The sequence below is a fragment of the Miniopterus natalensis genome, chromosome 10, assembly GCF_054644295.1.
Source record: "Miniopterus natalensis isolate mMinNat1 chromosome 10, mMinNat1.hap1, whole genome shotgun sequence".
Lineage (NCBI taxonomy): Eukaryota > Metazoa > Chordata > Mammalia > Chiroptera > Miniopteridae > Miniopterus > Miniopterus natalensis.
The window spans coordinates 4005460-4020873 of NC_142090.1; the positions used below are offsets into that span (position 1 = coordinate 4005460).

The following is a 15414-nucleotide window of genomic DNA, read 5'->3' on the forward strand; positions in this document are numbered from 1 at the left end:
GAGGGCTGTGTGGGCCGCAGAGCTGGCCTGTCTTCCCATAAAGCCTCCTACGGCTTTCCTGTCTCTGCTCCTTGCCTCACCCCCACTCCTGGCAGGTACCTGGGCATGGCCCAGCCTGGCAGGCCTCCCCCTGGGCTTGAGGCCCCTCGCAGTAGTCCCCCAGGCCCTGGGGTGGGGGCTGGTCACAAGCTCGAGTCCGGCTCCTCAGGCCTCCCCCACAGCTCCGGCTGCAGCTGGACCAGGGCCCCCAGGGACCCCAGCCCCCAGCTCCTGGGGAGACAACAGAGAAAGGAATGCAGGGGTGTGGCAGCCGCTGTGAGGCAGCAGGTATCCACAGGGCTCAGAGGGACCATCCTGGCTTCTGCGGGACTCACGGTCACAGGTGGGCAGGGCACAGGGCTCCTCCTCAGCCTCGGGGCCTGGGCAAAGAGGCGCCGGAGAGGCCCGTGGGGGCAGCGGCGCCCTGCTGGACAGCGCCACACCCATACCAGCAGGCCTGGTGCAGAAGCGGTGCCGGTGGCGGTGGGCAGGGCCACAGGAGGCCGAGCATTCGCTCCATGGGGTCCAGGGCGACCACGTGGGCTGACCTGGGGGTGCACAGGAGGGACAGGCAGAGAGAGGACAGGCAACGGGAGCCCCCTCTCCCGTCCCCACCTGTCCTGAGGGCTTTTCTTCCCCAGCCCCGGCGCAGGCCACATGGGTGGCAGTAATCGAGCAGGGGATGAAGTCAGGCCTGGGCCCCTTTCTCACCCTCCTCGCAGGGCCAGGAGGTGCAGTTGGTGATGAGCCCAGAGACACAGGAGCTGGAGGGAGAGCAGCAGAGGGTTGGGGTGTTGTTACAAGCTTCCCCGTGTCCCCCCAAATTCATGTTGAAGTCCCAACCCCAAGAATGTGACCTGATTTGGAGATGGGGGTCTTTGCAAAGGTCATCGAGTTAAAGTAAGGTCACTAGGGGGCCTAGTCCAACACTGCGGGTGTCCTTATACAAAGGGGAAGTTTAGACAGATGTGCACAGGGGCGGCCGATGTGGGGACACAGGGAAGAGGCGGCCATGTGGCCACAGATCGGAGGGATGCAGCTGCCAGCCAAGGATGCCAGCGAACAGGAGAGGAGGGGGCCTGGAGCTGACGCCCTCGCAGCCCCCAGGAGGAACCAGCCCGCCGACTATTTGGTCTTAGATTTCTAGTCTCCAGGACGGTGAGAAGATACAGCCGGTTGCTGAAGCCACCCAGGGGTAGCCCCAGGACTGTAAGGCAGGTAGGAAGAGAGGAGGTTGGTGGGGGGTCGTGGATGAGGGGCGCAAGCGGCCTGGCCTCAGAGAGCTGGGCACTGTGCCTGTGGGAAAAGGTGTCCCCATGGCGTACCGGCAGCCAGCGTCCCCTGCCACCGAGGAGGGACAGCAGGGTCTTTAAGAGGTTGCAGGCCCATTGCACAGGGAGGGGTCTCACCAGTTCTCACAGGGACGAAGCACAGTACTACCCGGGGGGTGGAGGCGTCCCCCGTGGGCACAGGGGCAGTCCTGGGTGGGCACACACACGTTGTTCTGGAACCAAAACAGCATCATCTTCTAGTTGCTGGTCTGGGCTGCTCTCCCCGACCTGTGAGAGCTCAGCACCCCTTTCTCCGACCCCCACCCTCAAACATCTGTCCCTTCCCATTCCTGTCGTTGGGAAAGGGGATGGACCCCCAATTTCTGGGAGAAAAGACCAGCCCAATTGAGGACGCGCCTTTGAAATCAGCTGACAAAGTATAAAGGACACCATCCCTGGCAGTGTGGTCCGACGGTTAGTGTCAGCCCACGCACCGCAGGGCCGCAGGGTCGATTCCTGGTCAAGGGCACGTACGTGGGTCGCAGGGTCGATCCTGAGCCCCAGTCGGGGTGTGTGCGGGAGGCAACTAATCAATGTCTCTCTCTCACATCAACGTTTCTCTTTCTCTATTCCCCTCCCTTCCACTCTCTCTAAAAATCAATGGAAAAAAATATCCTCCAGTGAAGATTAATTTAAAAAAAAGTGCAATCAGTATAGCAACCCCCACATTTTCATCCACAAAATCAAACCAGACAAAACTATGTGCATAGCCAGTTTGGACAGAAGTCACTAGTGTCTCAAATCTTTAAAAAAAAAAAATGGCCATCCAGAAACACATGGTTCAATGTCAGGTGCAGGAAGTCTGAGAGCCAGGCCCGGGGAGAGAACGTCACCGTCTTAGGGACTCCGATGACTGGATACATTACTACCCCAGTTTTACAAAAAAACCCCACAATCTAAGGCATGAGTATATTCAGCCCAAGGTCACAGAGCTGCCAGCAGAAGAGCCTGATTTGAACCCAGACTCCACAGGATCTATCCTTTAACCACACCCACGGTTCAGCAGCGTCTCTGTAAGCCCTTCCCGCCACCCACAAGCTTTTGTGCAAACTCCACCACCCCTGCTGCATTTCCCAGCCCTGGTTTCCACTGCCCTCCAACTGGAGTGGCCGCCAAGTCAGGACCACCTCCTCCGGGAAGCCCACCACAACTGACCCAGCCTCTGCTAGTCTGCGCCCCTTGCTCTGCAGCTTGCAAAGCTCACTTCCTGTGTGTGGATGGTTCTGTCTTCATTCTATGGGCTCTGAGTCCGCTTTCCCAGACTGGAGGCCTTGTGAGGGTAGCCCTTGCTCTTTCCCCACAACGTAGCCCAAGACTGAGCATGCAGTAGGTGCTCAATAAATAACATGAGAGGGCAGAGCACTCAAGCAGGCATGAATGATAGAGACCTAGCACCATTTCACAAACAGAAAAACAGAGGCCCAGGAAGACAAATGCAACTCGCCTGATGGCACAGCTGAGCCCCCACCCCTGAGTTCAGCACTCTCTCCTCAAAATCAGGTGGAACAAAGGCCCTCCCAAGGTCTCCCTGTCTCCAGCCCCATGCCCTTGGCTCTGTCTCTGCCCAGGCCCTGCCTGTCTCTTCCCTGTCATCCATGGTCCCCAGGCCCCAAGGAGGTCAGGCAGGGAGGACACTCACCAGCAGGAGCATCGCGGGAGCACAGTAGCAGCCAGGCAGGCAGGTCTGGTTAGTGCCTCCGGGGGCGCTGAGCTCTGCACAGGAGGCAGGGCCCTGGGCACAGTCTAGCCACTGCTTGTCCCCAGAACATACGCCAGGCACTGGCCCTGGGGACACAGAAATTGACAGCCCAGCTCAGACTCACTCAACTCTCCCTGGACTCCCAACCTGGAAGAGGCACCCGCTCCTGGTACAGCCAGGGAGGTCACAGGGCTGCACAGGAGCTCAGGAAAAGAGGTCTCTTGGGTGACAGGGGACTGGGTCAGGTGGGGGTGAAAACTGAGGGCAGGGGTGCGGTGGAGAGGTGGGTCCCAGGGCAGCCCTCACCTGTACAGGGCTGCAGGCCACAGGTGGAGAAGTCCACGGGGCTGTTCGGGCCACTGCCTCGGGTGCGGTTCCGGAAGCCACCGCCACAGGGCACGGAGCACGGAGACCAGGGGCCCCACTCCGCGCCAGGACCTGGAGTGGCCCCAGTCACTAGGCCCTGCCTTCTGACACCCAGCCCCCCTTCCCCTCCCACCTACACGCCTGGGCACGTTTTCCCTCTGCTTTCCCACATCCCACCCCAGGAGACCTCACCCCTTCTCCGGAGGCTCTGGGATTCAGCCCAGAGCAGGGCTGGCCTCCAGGGAGGTCCCTTCTCAGAGCTTCCTGGGGACCACATCTTTGTGGCATCTCTTAGGTAGGCCCTTGTACCTCTCTTGGGGTGCACAGTGGGGGGGATTAGACTGAGAGTGTTCTTGGCTCCTCGCTGGAGGGTTCTGGGGACTCCGTCCCACGACTCACCTTGACATGGCCTCAGGCTGCAGAATTCGGCCTCCATACTGGAGCCCTGGCACGCAGCACCCCCAAAGGCAGCTGGGGGTGCAGTGCCTGCCCGGAAACGCCGCCGGATCCCTACGTTGCAGCTGCGGCTGCAGGTACTCCATGGGGTCCAGGGGCTCCAGCCACAGGCCACTGCCAGGGTGAGAGTGGGAGAAGGGGAACAGTAGGTGTAAAAGCTGGTCAGGTGGTCCCTGGACCCCCTACTTCCCCAGGGCACCACTGAGGAACCCCAGGGTCAATCTCTGAATGGGGCCAGCATCCTCTCCGGTCCCTGAGGTCCCTAGGGGTACCTGGGCAGGGCTCCGAGGTGCAGGCCATCTCGCCAGAGACACAGGTGCTGCAGAGAGAGGCCCGTCACGGCCACGGTCAGCCCCCGCCCCTGGAGCTCTGGGTACCTGGCTCCGGGCAGGGGACCTGCTATCATGTCCGCGGTGCAGAACAGAAACTGAGGGTCTGGGCAGTAAAGCCAGTTGCTCGCATCCTATGTGAATTTCACACGTGACCCAGGATTGTCACCAGGAGCAGAAGGCCACCTTCTGTGAGCCTCCTGAGCCCTGGCACCGAGCCCAGTCTCGTGATTCTATCAAGAAGTAGCCCTTCACCCTTTCATCCCATTTGTATTTACTAAACACTGTTTGGAAAGGACTCTGAGCAACTCTCCAGGGCCAGGCAGGAGCGATTCAGGGAGTGTAGGTCCTAACTTGAGTCTCCCGGGGACGAAAACGGTGCCTGTTTCTTCCCTTTTACTTTTCTCCAATAAATATTTTAGGGCCCACTTGTCAGAGAAAAATAACCTGGGAGGAAAAGAAAACCAGAAAGCGGCAGGAGGAGGGAAGGTGAAGGAGACAAGTGAAGGAGGCCCCGGTGATAAAAAATAAAAAGGGAAATGGAAAGAAAATGAGACTGAGCGGAAGGAAAAAAGAGGGAATGGGGTTAGCTCGCCCTCCGCTGGCAGGGCCTAGGATCAGCTTTGGGTCCGGGTGCCTCCAGGTTTCTGAGCAGAAATTAGTGGACCCCAGGTAACCCCATTCAGGAAAGAGAAGCGGGGGTAACTGGAGGAGACGTTAGCCGCGCCTCCCCAGGCTCTCGTTCCCTCATAAATTGCTTTGCTCATCTGAGCCTCAGTCTTCCCATAAGTCAAATGGGCATGAAAATTCCTTACAGACGCCCGCCCTTCCAGGCCAGGCAGCATGTCATTCACTCTGGTATTCACAGGGTCCAGGCCTGGCACCATGGAGGCCTGCTAAACACACCCACACCCACACCTGGGAGTCCACACCTGCCCATCTCTGGAGCCACCAAAGCCCTGCTTCCCCGTTCTGAGGCTGGTGGCCTACCAGTTGTTACATGAGTCCAGCAGGACAATTTCTCCTGGTTCGTAGACATGCCCGTGCATCTGGCAGGGGCACCGATTGCGGGGTAGGCAGCTGGCGTTGTGCAAAAAGAGGCCAGGGGGACAGGCACAGCCGGGGGCACAGGAGCTGGTACATTCCACCCCAGGGCCTTGCGCCAGGCACAGCCTAGGGCACAGACCCCCCTCTTGGCGGCACTGCTCGGCTGAGCGGAACACCATGTCCCCTGGGCACTGGGCTGGTGGGAAGACAGAGCTGGTCTCAGCAGGGGTGAAGGGAAGGGCAGAAAATGGAGGGGCAGAGGGCAACCTGCATGCAGGTGACTGGTGACAGCCTGTTGATAGGTTTGAGAAGCTGGAGGAGGGCCCCTCCCTGGGGCCACAGCTGGTACCTGGTCTCCAGTGGGTAGGAGCTGGAGGAGACACAGGAAACCCAGGAAAGTCTCTTAGCTCAAGGCCTTGCCTGTCCTGGAGCCAGAGGTCACTGTGCGGAGGTGGGACTGGGGAAAGGTCAATATCCCCGGGGCTGCCGGAGCATAGGGAGGGGAGCTGGCACCTGTGCAGGGCTGCGTGTTGCAGTCCCTGGTCTGGCTGTGGGGTCCCTGGCACTCGGCATCCCCAGCAGCCGAGCCAGAGCAGCTGCGCCCACGCGTCTGGATGCCTCCATCACAGGGGGCTGAGCAGGTGGACCAGGGGGCCCACAGACCCCAGGTGCTCAGCACTGTCGGGGAGAGCCAAGACCACCATCAGGATGCAGCAAAGACACCCAGGGGGGAGCAGGAGGGGGGTGGGGCTGTGTGGTATACAGGGTCTCGACCACAGCTTCCCCCCCCAAACACCCACACCTCCAAGGCTGCCCCAAACACTCCTTCAGGCCAAGCCCACCCTGCTAATCTCACACTGGTCTCCGGGGGGGGGGGGGGGGGAGAGAAGCTTCAAGACACTAGCCAGGTTTGCCCCCTCCCACCCCAGGTGTTTAGACCCTGCCCAAGAGGTCATTCTTCTTTGTTTCTCACCCCACCCTGGCCCCCAGGCGACCCCAGGGGCAGGAAGGGGCATACCTGGGCACACAGGGGGGCTGCAGGGCTCCTCCTGAGTGGCCTCTCCAGGGCAGGATGTGTTCCCCAGGCTGGGGCAGAGCCGGGAACGACTGCGCCAGCCTGGGCCCCCTCCAGGGGTAAGGCAGCTCTGGGAGCAGGCGGACCAGGGTGCCCAGGGCGTCCAGCCCAGCGCCTCTGGAGGGGAAGGGAAGGCTGGGGAGATCCCAGCAGGGCTGGGGAGGCTGGGCCACGTGAGTCACGTCTGAGAAGCTACGAGGCCAGGCCAGGGCTACTCCTCACCTTGACATGTCTACTATCCAACCTCATTTTCCCCCCAGATCAGTTCTTCCAGAGCCTTCTAAACCACTGTCCTCCATTCAACTCCAACGTTGGAAACGGCAGAGTCCCCGTGACCCACCAGTTCACCAGCAGCCACTTTTCGCTGCCCCTCTTCCGTCTTCTGCTGTGAGAGCCTGGCCCAAATCCCTGTACCCAACTGCCCTCCAACTCTCCTGCCCTCTCCTCTGCCCCACACACCCTGTATGCCAGGGGGACACAGAGACTTCCACTGACACCAGCTCTGCCTGAAACCTCCGTCTGGCCTCCGCGTGCTCCTGACAGCCTCCCCTAGCCAGACACCCGCAGCCGGTGGGGTCAACCTCACTCCCACGCCTGCTCCCCCCAGACCAGCCTGCTCACTGCACCCAGGCTGCCGTGTGGCAGGAGGTCGCCGCTGGGGCCCTGGCCTCCCACCAAAGCCCCACACATTAAGGCCAGTACGTTTCAGGGCTGCCTCTGGGATGACGGGGAGCCTTTGCTGACACCCGTGCCAACCCATCGAGTCCCTGGGGCAGGAGGTGGGAGGAGGAAGGCAGGCATTGGAAGGGTAGGTGGCCCCTGACCATACCTGTCCCACACTCTGTGTGGCAGACCTGCAGCTCCTGTGTGTCGCCCTCACAAGGCGCACCCCCGGAAACGGCCGGAGGGTTGGAGGGAGATCTGGGGAGAGGGCCAGACTGGGCAGCTGCTCTCCTCCCCCGGCCCCTCACTCCTGCCTTTGTCTTCCAGCCACCCTCCCACCGCGACGCTCTGCCCTGCAGGGCTCCAACCCCACGGCTTGCTGAGCCTGCTGCCCACTCCGCACACCCTTCCTTTCCTTGTCCCATTTTCCTTTCTCTGTGTCCCGCACACCTGAACCTGGCCCTCACTCCAGAGCCACAGGAGCGGTCGCAGGGACTCCAGGAGGACCAGGCTGACCAGCCGCAGGGCACCGGGCAGACCCCTGGTTCGCACAGCAGCACCCCCTTCTCACACATGCTGCAGAGGAGAGAGAGGCCAAGGAGGCCAGGGCTGGGGAGGGTGGGGTGGGGAGGAGACTGTCCCCTAACCTAGGCCCTCCCCACGGCAGACACCCTCACCATTGGCTGCAGTTGTCCAGGAGGAAGGAGAGCCCGGGCTGCCTCAGCTCTCCGCCCACAAGGCAGGGGCACTGGGAGAGGGGCAGGCAGCGAGCGTCATGGAGGAGAAGCCCAGGGGGACAGCGGCATCCTGGGTGCAGGGAGGGGGCACTCAGTTCCAAGTGGGGGGCCTGGGACTGAGGGTGGGGGGATGTGGGTGGGGGCCCACACTCCCCCTGAGGGTTCTGTCCACAGCACCCCTGCTTGCTGGTGTGCCTCACCCTCCACACAGTGCCCGCTGCAGCTCTTGTTGGCCTCAGGATCCAGGCAGGAGGGTGGGCACAGGGGCACCAGCCCCTTCTGGCACAGGGAAGCATTGACATGCACACGGCCTGGCCCACAGTCTGGTAGGAGATGGGCTCCAGGTGAGGTGGGCACCCGGAGGCCCAGAGACACCCCCATGGCCCTACCCCACAGGGCCCCACCCTCTGACCCCACCCAGCTCCCCTTACCTGTGTCCCCTGTGCAGGGCTGCAAGCCACAGGGTGTCCTCTCCTGGGAGGCCCCGGGGCAGGGGGCACCGCCGTTCTTGGGTGGGGGGTCCACACAGCTCCTCTGGCGACTCCGATGACCACCCCCACAAGAGACGCTGCAGGGTCCCCATGCTTCCCACACAGTCCACGCCCCAGCCACTGCAGGGAAGGAAGAGCAAGGGTGGACCAGACAAGCCCAAGGGAACATGGAAGGTGCTAGAGAGAACAGGTGGCCGAGCAAAGAGGAGCCTGGATAGCCACCAGCGGGACAGCCTAAGCAGTACCCTGGAGACTCCACTGCTTCCTCTCTTGTCCCAGGAGTGGGACCTGGGCAAAGATCTCTAGGTGCCTCCTGAGAAAGTCTCTGGTCCTTAGCAAAGGGCTGGGAAGGGGCTGGAGCAGAGCGTCCCCTGGTGGCAATGGCCAGAAGCCGGGCTTGGAGGCCAGATGTGAGGGCTGGAGAGGCCCAGGTGTTGGAAGCGATGAAGCAACAGCGTGGGGGTCCACAGAACAGAAGGGCTGCAAGGCCTTGAGCATAGAGCCCAGGACTAGTGGCTCAGCCCATTCCCCTCACTCAGGTGGGAGCTACTGTTACTCTAGTTCCCACACTCCGGGTGTCAGGGAACTGTCCAGGGCCACTTAGGCAGGAAGAGGGCAGAGCATGGGACAGGCTTCTTGACAAGCCCTCTGGAGGTGGGAGGCTGTGACATCAGAAGGGGCTGTCCTCCTAGAGTCTGGGAGAGGAGCCTGGACACTGAGGTCCCAAAGAGAGCAGGGACATTTCCCTGGTGCAAGTCTGTGATGGGAAGCCACCTCAGGTGTCCCTCGGAGGCCTAAGCAGGCCTGTGGAAGCTGAGGGCTGGGTGCCAGTTACCTGGGCAGGCCTGCATGAAACAGGGCTGGCTGCGGAGCCGGTCAGGTGGGCAGCTGCCCCCAGGCAGCAAAGGCCGCAGCAGCTCCCGGCGCTGGAAGGTGACGCCCAGACCACAGCTGAGGCTGCAAGGGCTCCAGCCGGACCAGGGCGCCAGCCTACAGTCCACTGCAGGGGGACAGGTGGGCCAGGCTCAGAGGGGGCTCACTCCAGGGTGGGGCCCTGAGGAGTGCCTCCCAGCAGGGCACACACCACAGCCCTCCTCATCTGAGCCGTCCTGGCAGTCAGGCCGCAGGTCACAACGCAGCTCGGGGGCCAGGCACTCCCCACTGCCACAGGTCAGCTGCCTCGGGGAGCAGAGGGCTCGCGGGGAGGGCAGCCCAGGCAAGGCTGTGGTGGGCACCGTGAAGGGCACAGCGCTCGCTGCCCGTGAGCAAGAGGAGAGGAGGAAAGGATAAGTCATTCTGGCAGGATGGTACATGGAGCCCCTTCAACCTCAGGCAAGAGCAGAGCAGAGCTTGCTGACCAAGGGCCTGGACTCCCCACTCCTGACACCTCCCACACCCGGTGCAGGCCTCCCTCCGCTGTGTGTGGGCGAGATCATGTTCTGCACAGGCCCTCGCAGTGTCTGCTTGTGAATGGCTCTTGGAGTATCCAGAGAGGCCACAGTGTCTAACAGAGCAGCTCACTCCCTCAGGTGCCACCTTCCGGAATGGGTGCTCCCTGAGGTGCCCTTTCCTGTGACTGGCTAACACTTGACCTCTCCTCTGGTTGGAAGACTAAGCTTTGAGCATAGTGATCTACGATGGATGGATGGATGGATGGATGGATGGATGGATGGATGGATGGATGGATGGATGGATGGATGGATGGGCGGGCGGGCGGATGGATGGACGGACCGGCGAGTGGGTGGGTGGATGGGTGAGTGGGTGGGCGGTGAGTTGGATGGCTAGATGGATGGGTGGGTAGGCGGGTAGACTGGTGAGTGGGTGGGTGGATAGGTGAACCTTATGAATAGATGAATATATGGGTGAATGGATGCATGGGTGAGCGGGTGGGTGGACGGTGAGATGCATGGGTAGGTGGATGGATAATGAATGCATGGATGACAGATGCATTCCCATATGAGCTAAAAATGGGGGGGGGGGGCGCAGAGATTTCTCCAAATCTAAAGCCTTCTGCCATCACAATGCACACGACACCAGCTCCTCCGTGGAGCCCTGAAGGCCCATGCTCACCACAGCGCCTCTCATCAGAGCCGTCCAAACAGTCCTCCCTCCCATCGCACAGCTGCTCCTGCTCCACGCAGCCCAGCACCTCACAGGGCACCTGGCCTGGGCTGCACCGAATGGGCGGGAAGGGCCCTGGGGCGATGCTCTGGCCTGTGGGTATGACCACAGCCGGCTGACCAGACATGCAGCCCACCCGGTCCTCCCTCTCTGAGTCACCTCCCAGCAGCCCCCCACCTCTCTTCCTCACATCTGGTGCACCCCACTTCCTGCCTCTCAGGACTGTGGAAAAGTGATAAACTATGTCCGCATGCTTGGGTTCTAGTCCCGGTCCCACAAAGACCCTGCGCTCACCTAGAGCTGTGTAACCTCCACCGCAGCAGCCCACCTCCCAGGGCCTCTGTCCCCCGCAAGGAAGCTGCAGGGAGGCTGGGGCTGGTAGGCGGAAGGCTGAGGAATCTTACTGGCAGGGGCCGCTGGAGTCATGCGGTGGGGGGGCAGCACTGTCACGGCTGCCATTCCTGGTCGCAAGGCTGTGGCCTCAGGCTGGGATGTGGAGGTGACAGTTGCTCTCGGCACAGGGCTTGGGTGAGTCGCCTCCAAGGCTGGTGCATGGCTCACTGGCCCCGTCCCTGTGGGTGCAGGAGGGAGCAGGGTGAGGTGTGCCAGCTCCCTTCCCAAGATGAGGTCACAGGGCCCTCCAGAGGGTGTCCCAGGCTTTGGGGTGGTGCGAGGTGCTGCCACTCCTGGTTTCCTCCAAGTCCTTGCCATCCTCCTCCCTTGGGGGCTCCTCTGCCACCCCCCCAGGCCCACTTACCAGGCGGGGCGCAGTGGCAACAGGGCTCTCCCATTCCCTCCACCAGGACCCAGCCCTGCAGGCACAAGAGACAAGGTGGACTTGCTGAGCTGGCCACTTGCCCATCAGCTGTCCCCAACCCTGGCCTTCATGCACTCCCCTTCCACTCCCACCCCATTCCCCACCATATTGCCCCCCCAAGTCCCACCGCCAAGCCCCACCCCATGCCCCTCACCTGGGGGCAGCTGCCCAGCAGGCAGTAGGGGGAACAGCGCGCTGTGCGGTTGTACAGACACTGGCAGACCGTGCAGGTGCCCTCCTGCCAGCGTTCCCCGACGTGGTGGGCCTGGCCCTGATGCTCACAGTCCCCACAAGGCTCGGTCTGGCACCTAGAAAGGGAGGGTCACCCTGTAACCTGAACCCCACCCCTGCACCCAAGAAGCTGCACTGGCCAATGGGCCCCGTCCCAGAGGGGCTGGGCAGGAAGGCATGGCTACACCCCACAAGCCCCACCCAAGTCCCTCCGGAGGCACAGGATGCAAACCAGGGGACCCTAGACCTGTCCAGCCGCATCTGTGGGCTCTTTGCACCCCCTTTAGGACCTAGAGGGCACAAAACCAATGTAGGAGGAGACCAGGGTTCCCCAAAGATGTGCTGGAACTCCTGAGTTTAGACTAAGGGGTGTTCCTCATTTGGGGGTCTATGGCACACGGGGAAGCACCTGACCTGAGAAAGGGCACATGGGCAGCGGGGGGTTGGAAGAGAGGGGTCCGGGTCCCTGCGCGTCCCAGGTGGGTGTCCAGTACCTGCGGGCTTTGCGGTGGATGCCTCGGCACCGGCGACCGCGGCCGGAGGGGCGGGGGTTGCTGGGGCTCCGGAAGGACCACTGAATGCTCTGGCTCCCGCAGGGACCCAGGCACTCAGCCCAGGGGGACCAGGGCGACCAGCCACAGTTCACTGAAAAAAGACCAAGAGTCAGGGGCCGGAGCAGGGGCGGGTGTCTGGCTGGGGGGGACCCCATGGGCAGGGCCAAGGGCAAGACCTCACCAGCACAGTCGGGGTCAGGCCAGCAGCTCCGGGGTTGCCCGTCTTGGCAGATGCAGAGCTGGCAGTCAGCCTTGATGTGCTGCCCAGGCCAGTAGCGGGCACCATCCACCTGGCAGGGGCACTGCCCAGGCCGTACACACTGCCCCTCACTGTCCAGCACCTGCCCTTTGGGGCACCAGCAGCCTAGGGAAGACCCAGGGTGAGGCACCCCTGCAGAGAGCTCAGCCTCTCTCCAAAGGTGTGCCCACTTCACCCAGAGCCCAGACCTTCACCTGGGCTGCTGCACGGCCAGTCAGCAGGGCAAAGGGTCTGACCAGAGATGTCATCGCAGGTGAGAGGGCAGGGGGCACAGGGCCAGAATACCAGTTCCCCAGAGCAGGTGGCATTGGGGCAGCCATCCTGAGGGCAGGGCCCTGAGAGAAACAAGAGCTGGAGGTGGGGAGGGCAGGCCCCCCTGCACCCCCTCCACACTCCCCCCACTGAGCCCCCTCCCTTCCACTCACGGGTCTGATGGGTGCTGTGAGGGCCCCCAGGCAGCATGGCGCAGGCCTGGCCCCCATTCTGGGGTGGGTGGCACTGTCGCTGCCGGGTCATGGTTCCCCGGCAAGGCTCAGAGCACGAGGACCAGGGAGACCAGGAGGTCCATTCACCGTCCACTACGAGAAGGGGCCGAACAGGCAGGGGCACCATGAGGTCTGGGCAGGGGCCCAGTGGCCTCACTCACCCCAGTGTCTCTGGGCCCCCCCAGCCCCACTGCCCTCACCTGGGCAGGCAGCCGTGAAGCAGGCCTGAGTCTGGTGCTCAGGGCCCTGGCAGAGCTGCAGCACCGGGAGCCTGGGCGGGGAACAGTGGCGGCTCCGGCCCTGCACCCCAGGCCCACAGCTGTGGCTGCACCGTCCCCACGGGCTCCAGGGTCCCCAGGCCCCACAACCCTGCTCTTCTGGGGAGAGCTCTGCCTCTCCTGTCGTTTCGCAGTCTGCCTTCCCATCACACACCTGAGGAGGGACCGGGTCAGGGCCCTTTTCTCGGGTGGCACAATGGATCTGTTCCCTGAACCACCACTCCCCTCCTCACCAGCTGGAAACCGATGCAGAGGCCGTTGGGACAGGAGTATTCCGGGCAGGGAGCCCCGGTCCTGTTGGGGCCTCCAGGGACTGGCAGCCCCTCTGAGGCGAAGAGAAAAAACACAGTCAGATGGGGGGAAAGAGAGCCACCTGCCGACCCCACTCCCACCAACCTTGGTCTCCATCAGGGAAACCAAGTTCCATACCACAGGCCAGCTCGTCCTCGCCCTGGGGACAGTCGGGGATCCCATCACAGAGCCGCTCAAGGTTCAGGCACAGCTGGGGAGCCGAAGGACAGTGGAAGAGGTCTCTGCATGGGGGCAGCTGGCTGGAGCCTGTGGGCACAATACAAGTCCTGGGGCTCCTACCCCTCTCGCCCTCTCCCTGCAGAGGGGCTGGCGGCTGAGACAGAGGCAGTGGAGGGGGAGGTGGGTGGGAGGGAAGCGGAGCCAACATGGGACCCACACCAGGCTCAGAGATGCTTTGGGGAGGGGCGCAGGAGGGGCATCCAGGCCAGGCCCAGGTGTGAACAATCGCCTCCCCTCCTCAGGGAGGTGGCTGGGTGTGAAGAGGCACAAACAGAACCCCCAAGTCTGGTGGGGAAGAGCTGGGGGCTAGGCCTCCAAACAGGCCCACTCCCCGTGCCCAGAAAGCGCCCCCTCCCCCTTTTACCCTTTCTTGCCCAAACGTAGGCAAAGACAAAAGCCCTCTACTCTCCCTTGGGCCTGGGAGGAAGGGCGAGTTTTCATGAAAAAGCTCAAAGGGGACTCTGCTGCCCCAGACCTAAGTCACTCTCTAGCTGGCGCGCCACCCGGGCCGCGGGGAGCGAAGGTCCCCTGGGGGTAGCGGGTAGAGGGGGAAGAGGCGGGCCAGCTCACCGCAGGCGTCCGCGCCCTCGTCCGAGCCGTCTGGGCAGGGGCGCGCGCCGTCGCACAGGGACGCGGGGGCCACGCAGTGCGGGCCGCGGGCGCAGGGCGCGGGGTGGCGCGCGCAGGGGCCCCCGCAGCCGCGCTCGTCGCTGCCGTCGGTGCAGTCCTCCTCGCCGTCGCAGCGCCACCCCCGAGGGGCGCACTCGCCGCTGCCGCACGGGAATTCCCAGGGGCCGCAAGGGGGCGCTGCAGCGGGTACGGCGCTAGACCCCCGCGGGCGGGCAGGGCGCCCGCGCCAGCCTGGCCCTTCCTTCCCTGCCACCCGCTCCGCTGCTCCAGCTCCAGGCCCGCCCTGTCCCTGACCTGAGCCCGGCCGTCGTCCCACCTCCGACCCCTCCCCAAGTCCATTCGCTCCCGCATTCTGCCGCCCTGTTGGTTTCCCAAAAGCTGCCTCCCTTCCTCCAGGAATTTCCATTAGCCTCCCGTCAGCGCAGAGGGGGCCTTGAACGTCAGGAAATAAGGTTTGGGCTCTTTCAGGCCCCCCTCGAACACCTTCATTTCTTTCTGGTGCCTTCAGAAGACTGGGCCTGTGCCCCGTTCATCCCTCCCCCCCCCCCCAGCACTTGCCCCAAATCCTCCATAGGAGATTTGGCCTCAGCACTCCAGCTTTCTCACCCAGGAGACTCACCAGGGCTGGTGCTGGCCAGGGGAGTTGGTGCAATGTCCCAGGAGCCAGCAGAGGGGCTGGGTAAGGTGCCAGCAGGGGGGATGGGCAGAGAGGGGAGGGGGCAGTGCCCAGGTCCCTCATCTGCTCCATCTGGGCAGTTCCAGTTTCCGTCGCACAGATGGATGGCCTCTACGCAGGTGCCATCGAAGCAGGACACCTCCCCCTGGGTGCAGTTCACCTGCCCTGGGGGTGGAGAAAGAAGAAGCTGGCCCAGGACACTGCCCCTTGTTCCCACTCACACACCCACAGGTGCCAACTTCCCAGTGGGAACCTGGATTGGGGGAGGAGGGGAGGCAGGCAGTTCGGGGCTCAGAAGATGGGCCTTGTAGGAAGGGGTGCCCTGTAGGCTGGATGCCGGTGGGGACCACCCACCCAGACAGGACTCCTCGTCAGCAGCGTCTGAACAGTCAGGGTGCCCATCGCAGAGCAGGGCTGGGGGCAGGCAGCGCCCATCAGCACAGGCCAGAGAGCCCTGGGGGCAGGGGCAGCCCTGCTCATCCGTCCCATCTCCACAGTCATCCTGTCCGTCACAGAGCAGGGCCAGGGGCAGGCAGTGGCCGGAGCTGCAAGACACCTGCCCCTCCCCGCAGCCTGGAGTGGCACAGCCTGGCGTGGGG

The 15414-nt window shown here is 63.0% G+C and overlaps 1 protein-coding gene across 1 annotated transcript in view; it reads right to left on the reverse strand.

Moving 5' to 3' along the window:
* The window catches only part of SSPO (SCO-spondin), a 42773-nt gene that overhangs the window by 15177 nt on the left and 12182 nt on the right, over positions 1-15414 (reverse strand). Inside the window, exons 28-58 of the mRNA XM_087821320.1 lie at positions 15170-15403; positions 14759-14980; positions 14080-14316; positions 13212-13303; positions 12901-13132; positions 12641-12793; positions 12410-12550; positions 12138-12320; positions 11897-12047; positions 11326-11479; positions 11112-11166; positions 10759-10926; positions 10304-10447; positions 9318-9488; positions 9069-9233; positions 8174-8353; positions 7943-8065; positions 7683-7812; positions 7456-7581; positions 7172-7263; positions 6286-6459; positions 5781-5945; positions 5211-5463; positions 4164-4210; positions 3835-4005; positions 3376-3507; positions 3010-3155; positions 1449-1543; positions 751-803; positions 375-587; positions 100-270 (exon numbers count right to left, since the gene is read on the reverse strand). Of these exons, the coding sequence (XP_087677446.1) occupies positions 100-270; positions 375-587; positions 751-803; positions 1449-1543; positions 3010-3155; positions 3376-3507; positions 3835-4005; positions 4164-4210; positions 5211-5463; positions 5781-5945; positions 6286-6459; positions 7172-7263; positions 7456-7581; positions 7683-7812; positions 7943-8065; positions 8174-8353; positions 9069-9233; positions 9318-9488; positions 10304-10447; positions 10759-10926; positions 11112-11166; positions 11326-11479; positions 11897-12047; positions 12138-12320; positions 12410-12550; positions 12641-12793; positions 12901-13132; positions 13212-13303; positions 14080-14316; positions 14759-14980; positions 15170-15403 (4773 nt within the window). The remainder of the gene's footprint in view (positions 1-99; positions 271-374; positions 588-750; positions 804-1448; positions 1544-3009; positions 3156-3375; positions 3508-3834; positions 4006-4163; positions 4211-5210; positions 5464-5780; positions 5946-6285; positions 6460-7171; positions 7264-7455; positions 7582-7682; positions 7813-7942; positions 8066-8173; positions 8354-9068; positions 9234-9317; positions 9489-10303; positions 10448-10758; positions 10927-11111; positions 11167-11325; positions 11480-11896; positions 12048-12137; positions 12321-12409; positions 12551-12640; positions 12794-12900; positions 13133-13211; positions 13304-14079; positions 14317-14758; positions 14981-15169; positions 15404-15414) is intronic.